Raw genomic sequence first — 19,456 nt, forward strand, 5'->3', positions numbered from 1 at the left:
CTCTGGGAATGCACATGACCGACCACCTCTCTGATCAAAAAAATGTCTGCTAGATTAACTGCTGCTAATCAATAACATGCAACGAGAACATTGATTCCTACTTGTTAAAATACAGCACCATGTTCTGTCACGTAGGAACTGATGTCCTTGAGTGTAATAGATTGTAAAGGCTGCGGACAAATATATGAGATCTTTCTCGGATTCTGAATTTCTTCCACCACACAAGATCACGCGATGAGGGCCATTGTTTTCCTGGTGTGTTTTGCAGTTGCATGTGAGTCTTAAACCGTGGAACCTTAAACCGCATACCTTTCTGCACACAGCCTGCAATACATGCTTGCCTTTTTGTCAAAATCTCCTTTAATGCTATCTTTTAGATTTATGTCAAATAGGTATCTCCCCTTCTCCCCTAAATCTCCCCTTCAAATGTCATTCGTGCTGTACCTACATTTATCAGGATGTTATTGCATTACGTTTTGTATCATGTTATGGAAAGTGGGCATAAAGTAATTACCAACTGTAACATTTATCTTTGTATTAGCTGCTGCCCCTGCAAAGAGTGAGGACGATAAAATTGTTAGAGGGAAGGAGTGCAAAAGACATAGCGTGCCCTACCAGGTGTCTTTGAATGCTGGATACCATTTCTGTGGGGGCTCCCTGATCTCCAGCGAATGGGTTGTGTCTGCTGCTCACTGCTACCAGTCGTAAGAACATTACATTACATTTGGCTGACGCATTTTTAACCAAAGCGACTAACAACATGGTAAACAGTTTACGTTTTAAAGCAATTCTCTCAACAAGTTTAAGACAATTTAATAAAGGTATAGTACAGTAAGATAAGTGCATCAGTGAGTGCTGTTTTTAAACAGTTGAGTGTCAGTTCAAGACAGGTGGTTAACTGCTATAGGATCAGCAAGACTAGTTGTAAGTAACATCAGACCCACTATGTTACTGCATTTTCTGGAACATAGCAACATACATGTCTTTAATGTGTACACACCTTATTATGTTTAGATAGGAAAAGAAATACACGGAATACGTTTTTTGAGACTGTGCCACTCTCCCTACAACGTACGTGCACTCAAATCAAGCAGCTGTTTCTATAACAACTAAAACTGCTAGACTCAAACTGCATAATAATAATTCCTACTTCTTGCTATAACAGTGTGTGAATAAGTTTGATTATGTGTACACAACACACTTTTTAGTGAGATATGGTATAATGTTGCCAGAATTGTCTGTTGTGAGGTGTATTGTAAGACATAATAGACACAAACATTAGGCCCAGAGAACCAAAAATATTCTTCCGGGTTCTATCCGGGGTCCTCCACCCGAACTACAGCAGCCAGAGCCAGGACAACGACATCATGCTGATCAAGCTGAGCAAGCCCGCCACCCTCAACCAGTATGTGCAGCACAGTGGCCCTGCCCTCCAGCTGTGCCGGCGCTGGAACCCACTGCCTGGTCTCTGGGTGGGGCAACACCAGTGGAAGTGGCAGTAAGGAACATAAGGAAGTATAAGTATATAGTATATATACTCTTTTGATCCCGTGAGGGAAATTTGGTCTCTGCATTTAACCCAATCCGTGAATTAGTGAAACACACACAGTGTACACACAGTGAGGTGAAGCACACACTAATCCCGGCGCAGTGAGCTGCCTGCTACAACGGCGGCGCTCGGGGAGCAGTGAGGGGTTAGGTGCCTTGCTCAAGGGCACTTCAGCCGCGGCCCACTGGTCGGGGCTCGAACTGGCAACCCTCCGGTTACAAGTCCAGAGTGCTAACCAGTGGGCCACGGCTGCCCGTAAGTAGGCCTATATATACTCTTTTGATCCCGTGAGGGAAATTTGGTCTCTGCATTTATCCCAATCCGTGAATTAGTGAAACACACTCAAGCACCTACAACAACAGCGGCGCTCGGGGAGCAGTGAGGGGTTAGGTGCCTTGCTCAAGGGCACTTCAGCCGTGCCTACTGATCGGGGTTCGAACCGGCAACCCTCCGGTTCCAAGTCCGAAACGCTAACCAGTAGGCCACGGCTGCCCCAACAACAACATCTTTTGCAATCAAGAGCTTAATTAAAAAATAGATAGATAGATACTTTATTGATCCCCAAGGGGAAATTCAAGAAAAAGTAAATGACGCACATTCAGAATTAGCTATATATTCCAATAGTAATATTGTTCCTTCCTAACCCTGAAAGGGGAACTGACGCGGGTGTTTCTCTTTTGTGTTGATGGTAGATTACTATCCAATCAATCTCAGATGCCTGGAAATCCCCATCATCAGTGATAGCACGTATGCAGACACATACCCTGGTGGTCAGATCACGGACAACATGTTCTGTGCAGGCTACATGGAGGGTGGCAAGGATTCCTGCCAGGTAATGTTACCTGAACTGTCAATTCTTTAGAAGGCATGAAGTGGTTGCAGGCGAGAAAGCCATGTCATGCAGGCCTTAAACACACTGTGATTGGTGTTTTTTGTCCCCTTTTATACTCCTCTTTATTAAGTACATTTTGTTGCCTGGCATAGAATTTGAGTCTTGTATCGGGCCATTTTGATTTGATTATGGGACCGTGTTTCAAGTTCAACAGGGAAATAATAATAATACAGGGAAAAAATGCCTCTGTGCGTAATTGGTTCCCCTTGGGGATCAATAAAGTATCTATCTATCTATTTATCTATCTAAGTGTGGGGCGGGCCCCACTGGTGGGGAATAGAGACATGACAGGTGGGGCGCGATGAACAAGTGGAAATTATTTTTTTTTTTGTGACAAGGAAGATCATAGATTCAAAACAAATAGCCACACACAAACAAAGAAGTCATAAACAGACCGACATATGAATTAAAATTACATCTGATCCAGCAGACCGAGATGGGAAATGTAACAGGGAACCAAAACGTGAAAAAAAATATTTTAATGTTAGGCCTGCCATTTTGCCAGGTTGATAGGGTCAGGTGGGGCTTGAAAATTCCCAACCTCCAAAGTGGGGAATGACAGAAAAAGTTTGAAAACCACTGATCTAGACCTTGCCAATAAAGCAGTGAAATACAGTATGTAAATCCTATTGAGAGAACAGGCAAAACCATCCATCTTCTAGAACAATGCGTTAATCACAGTTTTTTGCCATAGTGAAATCTAAACATCTCGCTAATCTAACGACAGCTTTTTCATTGTAAACAAAATCAACTCAAGCACACTCAGGTGACGTGAATGACTAGGCACTGTTGCCCATCTGTCCATCCTCTTACTAAGCACGCTCAAACAATTCGATTGGCCCGAATACCTCTTGTTCAGCCAGAGACTTTTTCTTTGAACTCTTTTTATTGTCTTTTCTGGCCCTCTCAGGGTGATTCTGGTGGCCCTGTGGTGTGTGATGAGAAGCTGCAGGGGGTGGTATCCTGGGGTTATAGTTGTGCTCTTAAGGACAAGCCTGGAGTCTACACCAGGGTTTGCAACTATAACTCCTGGATCGCTGAAACCATGGCCATGTAATATGAATAAAAACAAGACCTGACTACAGCATACCATTTATTCTGTGAATCTATTAAAGAATACAATAATTGCTGAGCAAAAGTGCACCCATTTGTAAATAGAATGTACTTTGAGTAATAGGAATAAATCAATGTATTCTGTATACATATAATTGAACATATTTCTTTAATGTAGGCTACTTGTGTGTAATGTAGTACAATGTGTTGTATTTAAAAAAATGTCAGTAGTGTCAATGCTCTTTCAAAACTGTAATGCGAAACTGTAGAATAATAGTTTATTAACAAATAATTGTCTATGTTGTTAGCTTTATCAGTTGGTGTGTGTGCTTAATCACAGAGTTTGGTGAGAGAGCTTTCCAGGATGTATCTCTCCCTAGGTCAGACAGCTGAACCCGGTGCTTCTGTCGAAGGGGCTGCAGGAGTCCATGTGGCAGTCTCAGTGGATAGGTTATGCTCATGTCGATTAGACTTCATGTGACGCTCCCATGATCGAGGGTCGGTGAAAATAATGTGACAGGAGACGCATCTCATGCTGCCATTTTTAAGACATTCTGTAAAACATTATAGTCCTACATAAATATACTTTTCATAAAATAGTACAATTTGTCAGTTTCAACATTTGATATATTGCCTATGCTCTCTTTGCAACTAAATATGGGTTTACATGATTTGCATATTATTCAGTTTTTATTTTAATTTTACACAGCATCCTATTTTGTAAATGGGGGTGTATAACATTCTGCATAACAACATTCTAAATTTCTAAATTATATAGCAAATTAATTAGAATTATACATTTAAATATGACCACATCAATGATAATGACTAGCCTAATATGTCTTGCATGCACAAACCTTCTACTTTACGGCGATGAGCTGTGAGGTGTGCGATGCTGTGCGGCTTGCGGTTCTTTGAGGCAGCCCGAGAACCTGCTTTGGTCTGCTGTACCCATTCAGTGTGACTACGCTGGTGTGCCGACAGCAGGTGTGAGGAGGGGAAGGTCTCGTTGCAGATGTTGCAGGCGAAAATAGTGTCGCCGCTGATTTGCTGCTCGTAGTGGCCCGGGTGCTTCAAGCGCATGTGTGTCTCTGCCGTCTTCATGTCGCGGTAGGTCACAAAGCACAGCGGGCACTGGGGGGACTGGAGACCCTGAACTGTGTGGCAAATAGATAGGATAGATAGATAGATATATGTACTTTAATTTAAACAGCAGCGAATATATATATATATATATATATATATATATATATATATATATATATATATATATATATATATAGATAAATATACTTTAATTTAAACAGCAGCAAATAGATAGATAGATAGAGATATACTTTTATTTAAACAGCAGCAGATAGATAGATATACTTCAATTATCCCACAGGGAAATTCAGTTGTTTCCGCAGCCTTAAGAACATACAGCAAGCACACATATAGTCCACATACATAAACAAAAAATTACTTTCACCCACAAGACATAGCATGTGGTAGCTGTCAAGGTGTAACTGCCTAATAAGACATAAATCAAGACAATTGCCTCCATATTAGATATAAAAGATTAAAAAATAAGTTGTCTCTCTCTACTCAAAGGAGAGTCGTTGTACAGTGCTATTGCTGTGGGTAAGAAAGTTTTCTTATATCTGTCCTTACTGCAACTGAGTACTGCAACGGGCGAAACCAATTGGAAAAAATGGAGACAGATCATCATCAATTCGGTGCAAGAGGTCAGAAGGTCACTCAGCATTAAACAGGGTATGAGTATGGGTGAACTGCTGATGAACCCTGATACATACCCTAAACCAGAATGGTAAACGGACTGCATTTATTATAAAGCACTTTTCTGCTCCTCTGAGCACTCAAGTTCACACACCAATGGCGAAGGCTCCATTGCGCCAACATCAGTAGACATTTAGGGTTCAGTGTCTAGCTCAAGGAAACTTGGACAGGGTCAGAAGGAACCAGGCTTGACCCATCCCAGGAGAAAAGTGTTTTCAATGGATGATGTAGGGTGTGAGGCTAAGACAGAGGCCATGCATGCAATTGAACACAGAAGAAAGAGGCTACGCGTATGCTTATGTACCTGCAAGAGGTGCAGAGGGAGGAAGAGTAACATCAGTTCTGCCTAGTCGTTTGGGGTCCTTCCCCTTACGCTCCGAGTTGAGGCTTTCATGCTTTGGACCCTCTTGATGAGCTGCCTGTAGGGCGCACTTGCAGCGGCCGCGCCAAAACTCCGGGCAGCAGCGACGACGACGACGACGAGCCGCCACTCGGGAGTGCTGCTGGCGGTGAGTCGCCAGCTCCTGCAGGGTTCTCAGCGTGCGGCCGCACTCTCCGCACGCGTAGTTGGTTTGGCCCACGTGGTTCCGCCCGTGCACGATGAACGCCGTGCGGTGCAGGAAGCGGTCGCCACACACGGGGCAACAGAATTCCACCCCCTTCTCCCTGTTGCCCGCCTTGTCGTCACTGCTGCTGCCCATAATGCCCGTGCAGCAGTGGCCCGTTAGCTGCCAGGAGGAGCTGAAGGTGTGCTGGCACAGGGGGCATTTCCATTCTCCGAATGGGTCCTCCGTGTCCACTACAGTGCTGGGCCCGCTGGCTCCTTCCTCCTGCTCTTGTGTCCTCTTTCTCTTGCACTTCCTCCTAACTCCACTAGGACAGTCTGGGCTTCCTTTAATGATATGAGCATCTGCACAAGTAATGGGAAAATAGGATTAATTATGGTAATAATGGTTAGAACCATTCTCAAAACTATCTGCAATACCAGCTCTCTTGTTATCAAGTATAATTTAACTGACATAAAAATCTCTCAATGTCATAAGAACAAATTAGACATGATAGTCGGAAATCATTTATGAATCAATGGAAGCTCATTATCAATTCTTTAAGGTTTCAAATCAAATTGTAGGCTACCTGGTCCTGCATCATGAGAGCCTCTGCCCACGTCCTCATAATTCTCTTGCTTGATGATCGTCAAAGATGACCAATGAGGATCTTTGGCTATACTTGCCTCCTCTTCATCCTTAACATTTAGCCTTAGACGGTCCAACTCCGAATCCCCTGCTTCCGCGCAAAATCTGTCCATCCTATCGGGTCGCAAGATAAAATGCTCATCGTGGAGAATGGTTAGGCTGCAACACATTCACATACCGTAGGTCTAATCAAATGCGACATAGCTAGACACAGTCTACACATACATCACATATGAATATGCGTTACAGTTGACAAAACACCGGGTAAGGAGGACAAAAGTAGGCTATATATCGTGGATAAGCTATCAACCGGTTTGTAGACTACAGTTTTTCCAACACTGAAATTTAGACCTGTTCCAAGCTAACGATATTTTCGATGTGATTAAAAAAGAAGGGGAAAAGGTTACTCTCGATTAAGACAATAAACAGGCTATGAGAAGAGCATGGATTATCAAAGATCGAATGCAACCAAGGTAATAAAACGAGGCATCGCCCCTTATATTAATATCAGTTGTTTTTAGGCAGGCTACCCACCACTGTATTCAGTGTGTTCTATTCATATTTTATTTGACACAGTAGCCCAGTACCCGCCCCTTTTCTCTGTGCAGTCGTAATGATTTGATGTAGCCAACCCGCAGATAAGCTGTAGGTCATTTTATAGAGCGGACGCGTTTTTATTATGCTGCAGAAGACATACTCTTAATTATGTGGTGTGTTCTTGAGAATTTCTAAGCAATACGCTTGTCCAACAGGCAATAATCGCAGGTAGCCTAAATGTTTGAAAAGCGAGGCTATAGGCTACTATAATCCATGGGATTAGTTTCCAACTAAAGTTTTAGCATTTGATAGATTCAGCCTATTAGGCCTACTCATTCGTTTATTGCAGATAAACACAACGAGCTCAAATGTGTAGCCTTATAGGCTACTTAATTGTAATGTTGTTAATAAACTGCCAGTCCAATATTTAGATTATTGGTTGCTGAGATAGTAGTTTAAAATCATATTTAGGCTACATTCGATCTTGTTCAAATCACTTCTTTACAGATCTATGTGTAGCCTGCTAATCATGTAAATTCTCCAAGTTTTCATTTGACATGGTCTGCTTTTCCTTGACTGCTTCCCTCCGAAAAGTTTAGCCAGGGCATTTTCTCTTCACCATGTTGGGTCATACTGGAGCACAATAGGCCAATTTACCTCTCTCAAATGAACTCCGTTTAATGGGAAGTAAAAAAAAAAAAAACTTTTGGCGCTGCACGCTCACTGCCACCTTGTGGTCATTGGAGAAATGTTACAGGTAAAAGGTGGCTTTTGTTGACACAAATTACAATGTTTTACCAATTTTCACCATGAACAACGACTTCAAAGTCAAATTTAGAATTTCTACAAATATATATGCATTTTTCCAGTGCGTTTTTAACGCTAAGAAATATAATGTGTATGATGTTAAAGGTTGTTAAAGAGTGCAGACAAAAAATCATGCTTTTAAGAGGATTACTAAAATCCACATAAAACACTATTTCTTATACAGCAGGAAGGACGTGGAACTCATAAGGGTTTGAGAAATACCGATTCAATTTACTCAAAGCAAAAAAGGTCACTTTATTTAGTAACTTCTGATGCAAACTCAAAGATCAACATCATAGGGACATGCATCATAACTGCCAAAATGTAGCAGTAGGTTGTACCACTAAAAGGATTTCCATTGTATAAAACAGCAGACTTAACTTCAATTCCCATGATATTTGTAAACATAAAATGTCATGAATCCCTACTTGGAGACTCTTGAAACTCCATAATTGTCCACACAAAGACACACATGAAATTAATATGGACCCAATGAGGTACATTATATGAAGAATGCTACTAAAACGCTACACCTCTCCTCTTGCATGTAGTAAGTAGTGCTCAAACAGCTCTGAGACTCCAGTGAAAACAGCGCCACACTCTGCACAGCTGGAATCACTGCCTTTATCCATCACAAATACCTGGTCTCGGGCAGGGATGGTGTCCAACAGATGCTGCGTACTCCTGGAGGCTTTCCCATACGTACAGAACGTCTGCCTAGCGAGCTGCTCGTCTGTGGCAGGGGGACTGGAGCTGGAATGGGGAGAAGAGAGCTGAGGAGGTTTCTGGGGTGATAAACTTGATTCCTGACTAGTCCTGGCGCTTGGCGACTGGTTGTTTTGCCAAGGCGAGACTTGTGGCGGGCTAGCAGAATTTGTGGTAGCGGGAAATGTTTGTGACTTACTGTCAGTATTTAGGCAAGGGCTGGTGGTTGTGGTGTTGTGCTGTTCCTCTCTGTTCCTTTGATTTTGGCCTCCAGCCTCTCCTGAGCTCCCGGACAGAACGTCCTCAGAAAGTGAGTGGGACAGCTGGTGCTGGAAAAGCAGATCAACAGTCTTGAAGGTAAGGTCGCACTTTGCACACTGATAAGGCATCACATCTGGCTCCTCCTCTGCCTCTTTTTCTTTCAAACACGTCCGGTTAACTGCCTGGTGTGAAACGGTGTGTCGGCCCAGCATCCTCTGGCTGCTAAACCCCCTCCCACAAATGTCGCAAATGTAGGGTAGTGTCTTTCTGTGCCAATCACGCTGGTGAGCCCTAAGGCCATCGGAATTGGAGAAGGCAAGCGGGCAGAGAGAGCATGCAAACGCATTCAGCTCGGGATGTTCTCGCAGGTGGTCTCGGTATGAACTTGCGAACCGAAAGCCCCGAGAACACGTGGGGCAAAAAAAGCGGCCCTTTTTCTGCCTGTGTACACGCTGGTGCTGCCAGAACTGTCTCCAGGTTTGCAGCGTCTTACCACACCCACAGGTGTACCCCTCACTTTGAGAATGGGTGAGCATGTGGGCTCGCAGCTTCATCACGTGCCTGAACATTCGACCACAGCGTGGGCAGAAATACTTTCTTGGGTCTGACTTCTGGTCCAGATTATTCAATTGGGATATGATTGGAGTGATGACCGACGGCTTTTCCGCATTCAAGCACTCATCATCAATCATGTTGGTCATTAGCTTAACGGGACATGTCAGCAAAGGCAGTTGTTTTTTGTGGTTAGCGTCTTGTTCTTGCGTTGTGTTTGCCTGCATTTTTGCTTTCAGTACGGCAGAAGCTGTTTGCATGTTTGTGAGTTGGCGTAATTTCAGAGGGCGCTCTGTTTGCGGACACATGGGACTTTGTGGGGGAGAGGGGCTTGGTGGGGGAGAGGGGCTTGGTGGGGGAGAGTAAGGAGATGGGGGTCTAAGGTCTGTAGTCTTAATTTGAGAACAATAGTAACGATGGGTGACAAGCTCAGACCGAAGGCTGAATCTCTCGCCACAAGATTTGCAGCCGTACCGCTGAGTGTCAGTGTGGGACTGCACATGAAGCTCATACATATGTTTATCGTTAAAGTATTTGTGGCACAGATGGCAACGATAAGCTATAGTTGCGGCGACGGGAGCATCAACTTGGGCTTTGCAAGCATGGACCTTGAGAGTTCCTAGTTGGGAAAACCCTCGGCCACACTTGGGGCAGACGTAAGGCTTGACTGACCAATGTATCCTCTCGTGGACACGGACTGTGGTGGCTTGAGAAAAAGACTTGCCGCAAACTTTGCAAGAAAAGGGTTTCTCACCACTGTGGACTCGCATATGAGTCTTCAGCATGGAGCGATAGCGGAAGTTTTTGCCACAAATGGGACAAGGGCAGAGGTTCCCTGTACCCCGGCTGCCTGGCGAGTCTTCAGAACCGCTCAAGTGCTCATCTGCTCTGCTCACCTCGTCCCCATGGGTTTTGCGGTGCTGGCGGAATGAAGTCAAACTGGCGAACTGGACACCGCAGCATTGGATCCTCCTCACCCCTTGGTGGACCCTCATGTGAGCATTAAGGTTGGACCTTTGAGCGAACGCCTTGCCGCATACGTTGCAAGCATGTGGTTTCTCGCCAGTATGAATCCGCACGTGGATGACATAGGCAGACATGTGGATAAAAACACGGCCACAAAACTCACATTTCATAGGGCCTCCTCCCCGGCGCCTACGGCCGCCTCTGGTGGGTTGGCCGCCAGACTGATTGTAAGGAACAGAATTGGACCTGGTCATTGCGGAGCTGTTATGGGTAGGGTATTCGTCAGATTTCACATTACTCTGTTCAGTTGTTTCATCTAGCACATCAAAGTCTACCACTACTGGAGTCACAAGAGATGAAACATCCGTCATGTCTATTTCTGGTGGTGCAGAGAGGTCTGGATTGGGCAGACTCAACGCTTTAGAAACTTCTATCTCCGACCCATCCAATTCCATCTCACCATCACTCTGTCCCAATGGGTCGGATTTCTCTACATCTGAATTTCCTTCATTGACTCTGTCATTTTTGTTTCCCAAATGTGATTTTATAGGAGCATCCCTTTCATCATTTTCACTGTCAATCACTTGTTTAGGGCAAGATGCTGCCTGAGGTTCAACACTGCCCTGGAGAGCATATTCAAAACTTGTAGCCAGCTGTGTTTTATCACTATGTACATGAGATTGGCTGTGTAATGAAACAGACTCAATATTATGGATGGTCTCCACACTGGGAAGTTTTTTCATGTCTCGTCTCCCTGTAGGTCTTAATTGTCCTCTCCTTTTATCTTTCCACCATGTGCGCTTCTTCCGATATTTGCGCTTAGAGCCAGTGGGCTGGGAAGGCAATTTTGTAAATGCATTTGTCGTTTTTTGTTCCGACGTCAGATGGCCTTCCTCTTTAACACTGCTCACAGACATGTCAATATTTTGATCATCCAACATGGGGCTTAAGGATCCACTTTTCTCATCTTCTGTGTTTCCCACAGTACTAGAGGCTTTCTCTGAGTTAAGCAATGCCTCTGCCTTCATCCTTCGAAATCTTTTACTCCGTTTGTCTATTTTTCGAGGCTTTTTAAATTTAATCTCACATAGGGTATTAAATGAAACCTCCTCCTTGATGGTCTCAGATGTGCAGGCTATGGAATTTGTGTCATCTTTTTCAGGCTTCACATCCAGAGCAATGTTGGTATGTGTAGGCTTTCCAGGTTTACAGGTCCTTGAATTGCCTGGTGAGGTAGCATTCTTACTCACTTCAGTCCGTAGTGACCCCCTTGCCCTAGTTTTAAGGCGTGAATTCAGTTTTTGTTGAGCTCTGTTTTTTTCCATTCTAGCTGGCTTTGTAACCAACTTGCTCTGTAATTTTGACTGGTTAATTGGCCTGACTGCTTTACGTCCTTGATTACTGTATATTCTTAGTTTACTTAGCTTACCTCTTCCTAGTGACTCATTGGGTTCAATTTTCAGAGGCTTAACATCCAGGGAAGGCGAGTCAGGCACGTTTGAGGAAACCTGTGGACTCCCTTCCTTCACATTAATGCTTAAAGCTTGCCGTTTCCTTCCCATGCCCTGCTGAGTGTGAACAGGTTGATTGTAGGCTGATTTGTGATGTGAAGGAATCGACTTAGCCTTCTTTGACTGAGACAGAGGCTTTGTTGAGTTGGTTTGTTGACGTTTCGTCCTGCGCAGCTCATTCGGAGAATTGCCGTCCTTCTTGTCTTTACACGCTCGACTATACCTTCTCAAGTCAGTGCTGTCAGTTTTTAATCCATGATTTTTTGAACGTTTCTCAGATTTTAGTGGATCAAGAGGGAGGGTCTGTGTTGATTTTGTGCTGTCCTGATTAGAATACTGTTTGTCTAAGGCAGTCTTGTTCTTAGCGGGTCTGCCAACTTTGCGTGTTACTTTGAGTACACATTCTTCAGGTCGGCCCTTTTCCTGCCAGTCCTTGGAGTCACTTGCATTTACTTGATCAGTTTCATTGATATTTGAACCACCTTTTATCACTTCAGGATCTATCTGTGTAATCTGAGATGTCATGTTTTTCTCAATAGGTTATATCATACACTTAAGGCTATTTTTTTATTTTCTTTTCATAAACACTCCTATATTGGGAGGTAGCTTCTAGAGTTGACTTGTGTACTAGAACTAGAAAGTAAGTAACTATAAACAGACTTTATGCACTTTCAGGTATCGATTTCTATCTATAGCCATCACAGTCTTACAAGGCCATCATCACTCAGTTAATATTACATAATGCTTACTACCAGCCTTCATCAGCAGGCACTTGCATGACAAACCTAATGTCACATTCTCTATTGAATCCAAGTCTCTTTTGTAGCAGATCTCAACCACAGATCTTTAGCATCAAAGGTTTCCGTGCTTAAGTGAGCATGAGTACATATCGTATTAGGACCAAAACATATTGCTTTCAAAAATTGTCTTTTCCTCAAGGCAGGTTAAATCTTTAGGCCAATCCAGGAAGGAAAAACAACCAACTGTTTTCACAAAAATGTCTTGAGAATAAAGTTTTTTTTTCTTGAAGTTTCTTTTATATCAGCTGTAAGGCAGGAGCTAGAGGTATTTCAACAACACCTGCCTTTGTTTCTGGGGCAATAGCGATGATATCAAACAGTCATCTCTGGCTAAATAAGCCACTGGTCCATTTCATGCCAAAATCATATCCTTGTTTGCGACTGCTTTTTCATTGTCAGTATTAGGATGGTGCCGTCATTTCAGCCACAGTGTAAAATTCCGTATCAGGCAGAATTGTAAAATCCTTGACCTGTTTGTGCCTTTCTTCCTTTCTGATTTCGTCACATGTGACAGCCGGAGTAGGACAGCAGCCAGGCCTACAGACAACAAAGAAAAAGTGTTAAGGTATTTCCACACAAACAACATCATAATGAGTATAGCTCAAATATGTTGTAGTAATATTCTCTAATTGTCCCAAGGGCTTTTAAAAGTCCTATTTGGAACCTTGCCAATACAAAATAAATGGTGTCCCTTATTCTGATTTACAGTGCAACCGGAAAGTATTCAGACCCTTTCAAGTTTTTCACACTTTGTTATATTTCAGACTCATCTTGAAATGGATTCAATTCGTTTTTTTGGACAAAATTTGAAGGTTCATTTGCTCTTCCAGGCTACCATCACTGGCAAAGCCATATAGCTACAAGCTATATTGATATGTGTAACCAAACCCTGGTTTATGTTTAACAGGTAACCTAAAGCTGGTTTGTCCTAATCTTCAATTGAAGAGTGTAGTCTATAGTCCTGCAAGAACTCCCAGGTCTATGTGTTACAAAGATAGTGGCCATATTATCCACCATGCACCTGAGGATAAAATCACTCACCATGGCCTATCTAGATATAAACAAAATTGTATGGCTTGACATGTTCCAGGGCCCCTGACCAATGTACCAGGGTTTCCAGGCCCCCTTACTACACCCAGACAGACAAGTAGGCCTACTTAATGACATGATGGTGGAATTACTATTATTATATATCACTAACAACTTGGCCTTCGCTAACGTTACAACTTATTTCCGGTGCACCTCTACTTGCACACATAAAAAGAATATTAGAGGCTGACTATTCTAAAGCTGATGATACATGGGGCAACTTTTTTGAGCAATGTTGCTGGACAATGTTCCCATTGATTTTGGGCAACTATTTATTTTCTGGATAACTTAATTCTTCAGTGAGCAAATCGTCATGATCATCCAATCAGAATAAATGGCACTGGTTAGGCTGCCCAGTAACATTGTTAAAAAAGTTGTCCCATATTACTTGGGAATTTAACCTATGATTATCTCCTACCTGCCAATCACTGCAAGCTCCACTATTGATGCTGTAATGTCAAATCATGTTCTGACAGATGTCTGCATACCATATACGAACAAATGTCACAGGTGAGGAGGCAGTGTTAATTTCAAACATTAACGTTGGGGGTATTGAAGCACTTGTTTTTGTTTTCAGGACACATTACACATGGACACTTCGATAAATGATGCATGGCTACACGTAAACACTTTAGCTGAAGACAACCATTTTTTACGTCGATGCTAAATCAGCGTTAACGAAAGATGTTTATTTCATGCCATACGTGACAACACGCTCTTTGATGGAATAGGTTTGCATTAACGTTGCAAAACTAGCATAGCCTAGGCTACTGCTTATTTTTTGGCAGACGCTTTTGTCCGAAAACGACTTACAATCACGTCAATAAACTAAAATGAAATTACAAGACGGAATATGCTAACGTTATCAGGCAACGAACAACCTTACTTGTCGCCAGTTACATAAACAGTTACAATCTCGAGGGACAATGAAAGAAGTTCTGCACAAAAATCTCTAGCCACACCAGTGCTACAACTACGCATTCCTGTTTTAACCCTATTAACAGTACGGCTAACCTACTCCTTTATCATTGGCAATAACACTTGAATGTCGTTACAAAAGCCCCGTTATGGAAAAGCATGCAGTAATCGTGACTTTTTATATTCAATTGAGTATTATTTCTTACCATACGTTAACAATCGCCAGATAGAAATATATGAAATTAGCCAGCTGGTTAGATGTGCACATCCATAACGAGTGACTATCTACTACAACCTCTGCTACAACGAACGTTTTCTAGCTTGCCTATTTTCTATTGTTACTAATCAACCTACAAATTTGCTTGATGCTCGACTATGCTTTGCATTAGCCAGCTAGCAGTGCTGTTCACCGCCAGCTAACTCTGTAGCATTTTATTTGCTAAAACACATCCGCGCAAGAGCGGAAAATGTCTGCTACGTCATTGATATGTAATGCATAGACTGTGAAGTGGTAGATTTCTCAGGAGAGCAAAGTAGCAGGGGATTTGTGTTTCTTCCTAGATCGTAATATAATAATTTCACTTAAGTAAAAGATGGAAGAGATAGACCTGCATACCAAAGGTCAAAACAATGTATGTTTAAAACCAAAGTTTATTTCAGTTTCATTTGTAATTTATTAGAAACTAGCTAAAGGCGCCTACATCGCTCTAAAGGACAATAGAAACACATACAACTTAAACTCTCAATAACTTTATTTAGTTAGAGACAAAATATTGCAATTTGAAGCAATATTTCATTCAAAAATTGAGGGGTCAATTCATGTTCACATTAATTATAATAAAAAAACTGAAAAAGAATCGCATCACATATAAAAAAAAATCTTAAGTGCATTGCAATTTTATTTTCTAAAACATAGTTTCACCAAAAGATGATCCTGTTGTAAATCTATCAGACTGTCTGGCAAAGAGCAGAGCAATCTTGTCATAGCTGATATTCTACAATGGATATGACCCCCTTTTTTTGCAGCCCCTTCCCACTTTATACTATTCATATTGCATGTTACATTTTTGAGGTGTTTTCCCTCATCATGGATCAGAAACTCCATCAAATGTTTTGACATTCATTACACTTAGCAAATTGACATTACCAAATGATCTTTTGGATCTATCTGTTCCTCAATGGTCAAACTTTGGTTGGGGCAGGAACTAGCTGTACTAGAATTTATTGCTGCATCATAACTCCCATCATCATATTCTGGTTTAGTTTGCACAGCAACAGACTTGAACAAAGTAGTACAACTCAATTCAACAGGCCCTGTTTTACTATTCCTAAGTACTGGTTCACATGTCTCTGCATCATGGGAAGTCTGTAGCCGGAGTGTCACCATCCCATCAGAGTCTCTTCCCACCAAAGGGTAAGGGGATGACCTACTAAGCGAACCTCTGTACCCACCTGTGCACTTGAGAGGCATACTCTGCAGTTTATCCTGCCTCAACAATGTCAGTTTTCTGTTGCACCAGTGCTGCCCGAGCAACTGCATAGTTTTGAAATTCTTGCCACAGATCACGCAACTCATCGGAGTCTGTTCTTCAGGCACAATTTCTGCCACCTTTGTCCTTTGTCGCTTTAAATCTTCTACCCTAGTCTCTGCCACCTTCAGTGCCCCTCTTTCGGCCACATTTCTCCCTGTTACATGTGCGATATTCTCCAAAGGTGCCTGTGGCTCCGTTTCCACAGACATCAGCACACTGGCCATCGTTTGTTGTAGGATCTTCCTATCAGGCTGGCCCACCGTGCGCTTCACCGTTCCGTTCACCGTTCCGTTCCATCCTGGCATTTCAGTAATTTTTCTTACAGGCTGTTGTTGTGACATTTTGATCACCTGTCCATAGGTCACTGGTGCCAAAGCTACCTGTGCTTTCGTTTCAGTTTTTCTTTTATCCGTCTCAATCTTGGGGAAACAAAACACATTTTTGCCCATGTGCATTCTTTTTATATGTCGTTGCAAGTGCCACGGTTGAAAAAAGGCTGCAGGACAATGTGAACACCGCGATACAGAATACCGTCTCTGGTCATTGGAAGCAACATTACAAACAAAGCGGCCGGTTGTGAATCGGTCTCTGTTGCTTGCGTAATATGCACCACATGAGTGGCGGGAAGGGAGAGGAGTGTTACCAAGCAGCAGCAGTCCACAGCGCCAGCAACCGTGAATGTGTGTTAATGAATGAGAAACAATATGTTCCACCAGCAATTTCTTGGCCCAGAAAATGACTCTGCAGGTTGCACACATATAGGGACCCCCGGCATGGAACAACTGCTTGGTCTGAAGACGCACAACTGGTTGAAACTGCCGAGTAAGGTTCACTGTGGCATATGACTGTGGAACCCTTGGGGCTGCAGTTGGCACTGGACGGGCTGTGGAGGGCATGTTTTTTGAAGAGTAGGATTTATAAGGAATCACAGAAGGATAGAAAGTGTATGAAGAAGACACAGGAGGAGGGATTCGGACCATAACAGGTGGTGCAGATAATGTGGGAGGGGCAAGGAGAGTTAAGGCAGGGATCACAGGTGGTGCGTGCTTCATCTGTGCTGTAAAGGGCATTAACAAATCAGGCTTCTGTGCATGCTGCAGCGTCTGATCGATGCTTTCAAGCATCCGAAGCTTCATCTCCCCTAGCTGTGCATCTTGTGTTCTGTGCTTCATGATGCTGATGTGATCTGACTGGAAAGATGATGTGTCACTGTGGCTATTTCGATGGAAGAGCATCTCCAAGTAATCAGTGAACCCCTTCCCACAGGTGCAAATGAAGCTGACCACTGGGCATGCATGGTCCTCCAATGACGTTTTGTCTGGAAATTTTTGCTCACAAGCAATGCAAAATACGATGGTGGGTTGTGTCTGTTCAGAGATGCTCCAGGTGGTGGGAAAACTCATCTGTGGCTTCTGGTATGATTGGTGCCACAGTGTAGCCATGTTGATGTTACTGAAAAACGAGACACACAAGACATCAAGCTTGATAGTTTGTCGCAAATCTACAGTGCATTTCACAGCGCTTCACTTTTGTTATGTTTCAGACTCATCTTAAAATGGATTCAATTAATTTTTTTTCTCATCAATCTACACACAATACTCCAACAATCAAATAGGAGTGATATTGTGAATATTCACTGGTCTGCTGATGTCTGAATCCCTGAACAGAGTGTAGCCAGAGTCAGTTAAGGGTCAAAAAAGACAGAATCCAGGAAAATGGTTGCTGCACCGTCTGAGATGTTGCTCAATGCTTGTCTACCTAATATTTAGGTCCCAAAACTAAGTCCTGTAACATTTTTATAAATGTTTCCCCCTTTGATTTTGTATCATTTTTACACTCTGAAATTCCGTACCTTAGTGGCCATGTTTGGGCATTAATACCATAATAGTAGTCCTAGCCTGCCCAAACTTTGTAGGATGGAAGACAATGCAATACTTTTAATATTATTACCCTAATGCATAATAGCGCCTGTATCTGATGGATTATTTTTACATTGCTATAGGCTATACTTCCACTTATGTAGGCTACTGCCTGGCTATCATCTGAAGATTCCGCTACATGTAAGGCTAAGTATATCTGTAAAGGTGATGGTACATGGGGCAACTTCTTGAGCAAAGTTGCAGGGCAACCACATAACCAGTTCCATGTGTTCTGATTGGATCATCTCTCTAGAAAAAAAATATATGACTCAATATCAATGGGAATGTGCCAGAACCACAAAACTAGGAACACTGCCCGGCAATATTGCTTAAAATGTTGCCTTGTGTATCACCAGCATATTAACTTTTCATTAAGGGTACCGTTAGTCACGCTAGTTGTTTACAATGTGTTTTGGTATCCTTTGACAGGTCTTCGTGTGGTGTGTCCTCTGTAAATCAACTGTAGGCTAATTGTAAATCAACTGTTCATTAACCATTACACTGCATATGTCATTGAAATGGTTTTGAATAAGTTGTCTAAATTAATATGCATTTTAATTAGGCTACGTATATTGTTTAGCAGTTTCAGACTGTTTCCTTGTATTGATGCATAACCTTCCACGTGAGAACAGCGATGCATCGATTATATTATAGCCACCACCGCCCACACCTGTACTTCCAGACTTTACATTTGTCAATATGCACATCATTGTAAAGTTAATCTAAAAACACAACTTGTCACAAGACTAGTCAAAACAGTTACACATCAGCTCGTCGCTATTTCTAGCACTCCCTTAAAGCGATAGCTTGCCATAATACAAGTTATTTCAGAGCAGAGAGAAAAGTATTTAAATGCAAAGCATAAGGTCGGCCTACTTAAGCATACATTTACCCAATACTTAATGTAACAACAATAACTTACGCTACACATCCGTGCCCATAGACAGTAAGACAAATCCGTGCAGCGCTCCGCGCTAGACAACACCCGCCATTTTGAAGAGGGAGATTTCTTCTCCAAAGGGAACTGTGTAGATGCAACACCCAGCTCACTAGTGCCACGCGCGTTCTGAATGGCAAAACACTCAATGTTCACGCTAAGAAACACCTAGTTTGTTAAACACATGGAGTATAGAGCGGTGCACTTGGTTATACAACTACCAGTATGTTTCCTGACATTGTTTTGTATATTCAAACTTTGTTATAGTATATAGCTATACTATAACAAAGTTTGTTTGGTGGGTCATTCCGTGTGAAATCAGACAAAATCCAGGAAGATGGTTGCTGCATGCATGTCTCAGATTTTGCTCATTCCCTATACTAATAGGTCCCAAAAGTAAGATCTGTGCATTTTTATGTTAAATTCCAATGTTTTCATAATTGCTTCCTCCCTTGA

At 42.5% G+C, this 19,456-nt stretch overlaps 1 protein-coding gene and 1 pseudogene across 5 annotated transcripts; one reads left to right on the top strand and one right to left on the bottom strand.

Annotated features, from left to right (window-relative positions):
• Positions 1-979: 979 nt before the first annotated feature.
• LOC121720027 lies at positions 980-3,498 on the top strand (annotated as a pseudogene).
• On the bottom strand, positions 2,908-19,233 carry si:dkeyp-84f3.9 (zinc finger protein 729). Of its 5 annotated transcripts, XM_042106915.1 has the most exons (8): positions 14,819-15,050; positions 14,113-14,174; positions 8,715-13,142; positions 8,452-8,563; positions 6,408-6,580; positions 5,578-6,183; positions 4,352-4,651; positions 2,908-4,048 (listed from the first exon to the last, which is right to left on the bottom strand). In XM_042106915.1, the coding sequence occupies exons 3-8, from the start codon at positions 12,328-12,330 to the stop codon at positions 3,876-3,878; spliced, it is 4,980 nt and encodes a 1,659-aa protein (XP_041962849.1). In that variant the 5' UTR covers positions 12,331-13,142; positions 14,113-14,174; positions 14,819-15,050; the 3' UTR covers positions 2,908-3,875. The 5 variants fall into 5 exon arrangements, with proteins under 5 accessions (XP_041962849.1, XP_041962850.1, XP_041962853.1 ...); XM_042106916.1 differs by lacking the exons at positions 14,113-14,174; positions 14,819-15,050 and adding an exon at positions 18,986-19,233; XM_042106919.1 differs by lacking the exon at positions 14,113-14,174 and having other exon boundaries at positions 5,578-6,165.
• Between the last annotated feature and the right edge of the window lie 223 nt (positions 19,234-19,456).

Source organism: Alosa sapidissima, chromosome 10 (assembly GCF_018492685.1).
Source record: "Alosa sapidissima isolate fAloSap1 chromosome 10, fAloSap1.pri, whole genome shotgun sequence".
NCBI lineage: Eukaryota > Metazoa > Chordata > Actinopteri > Clupeiformes > Clupeidae > Alosa > Alosa sapidissima.

Coding starts and splice junctions, on each gene's coding strand:
- si:dkeyp-84f3.9 (XM_042106916.1), bottom strand. CDS start 12,330: ATGACATCTCAGATTACACAGATAGATCCTGAAGTGATAAAAGGTGGT. Junction 8,564..8,714: donor CCCTTGCCTAAATACTGACA/GTAAGTCACAAA, acceptor TCCCCATTCCAG/CTCCAGTCCCCCTGCCACAG. Junction 4,049..4,351: donor TCATCGCCGTAAAGTAGAAG/GTTTGTGCATGC, acceptor AATGTTTTACAG/AATGTCTTAAAAATGGCAGC.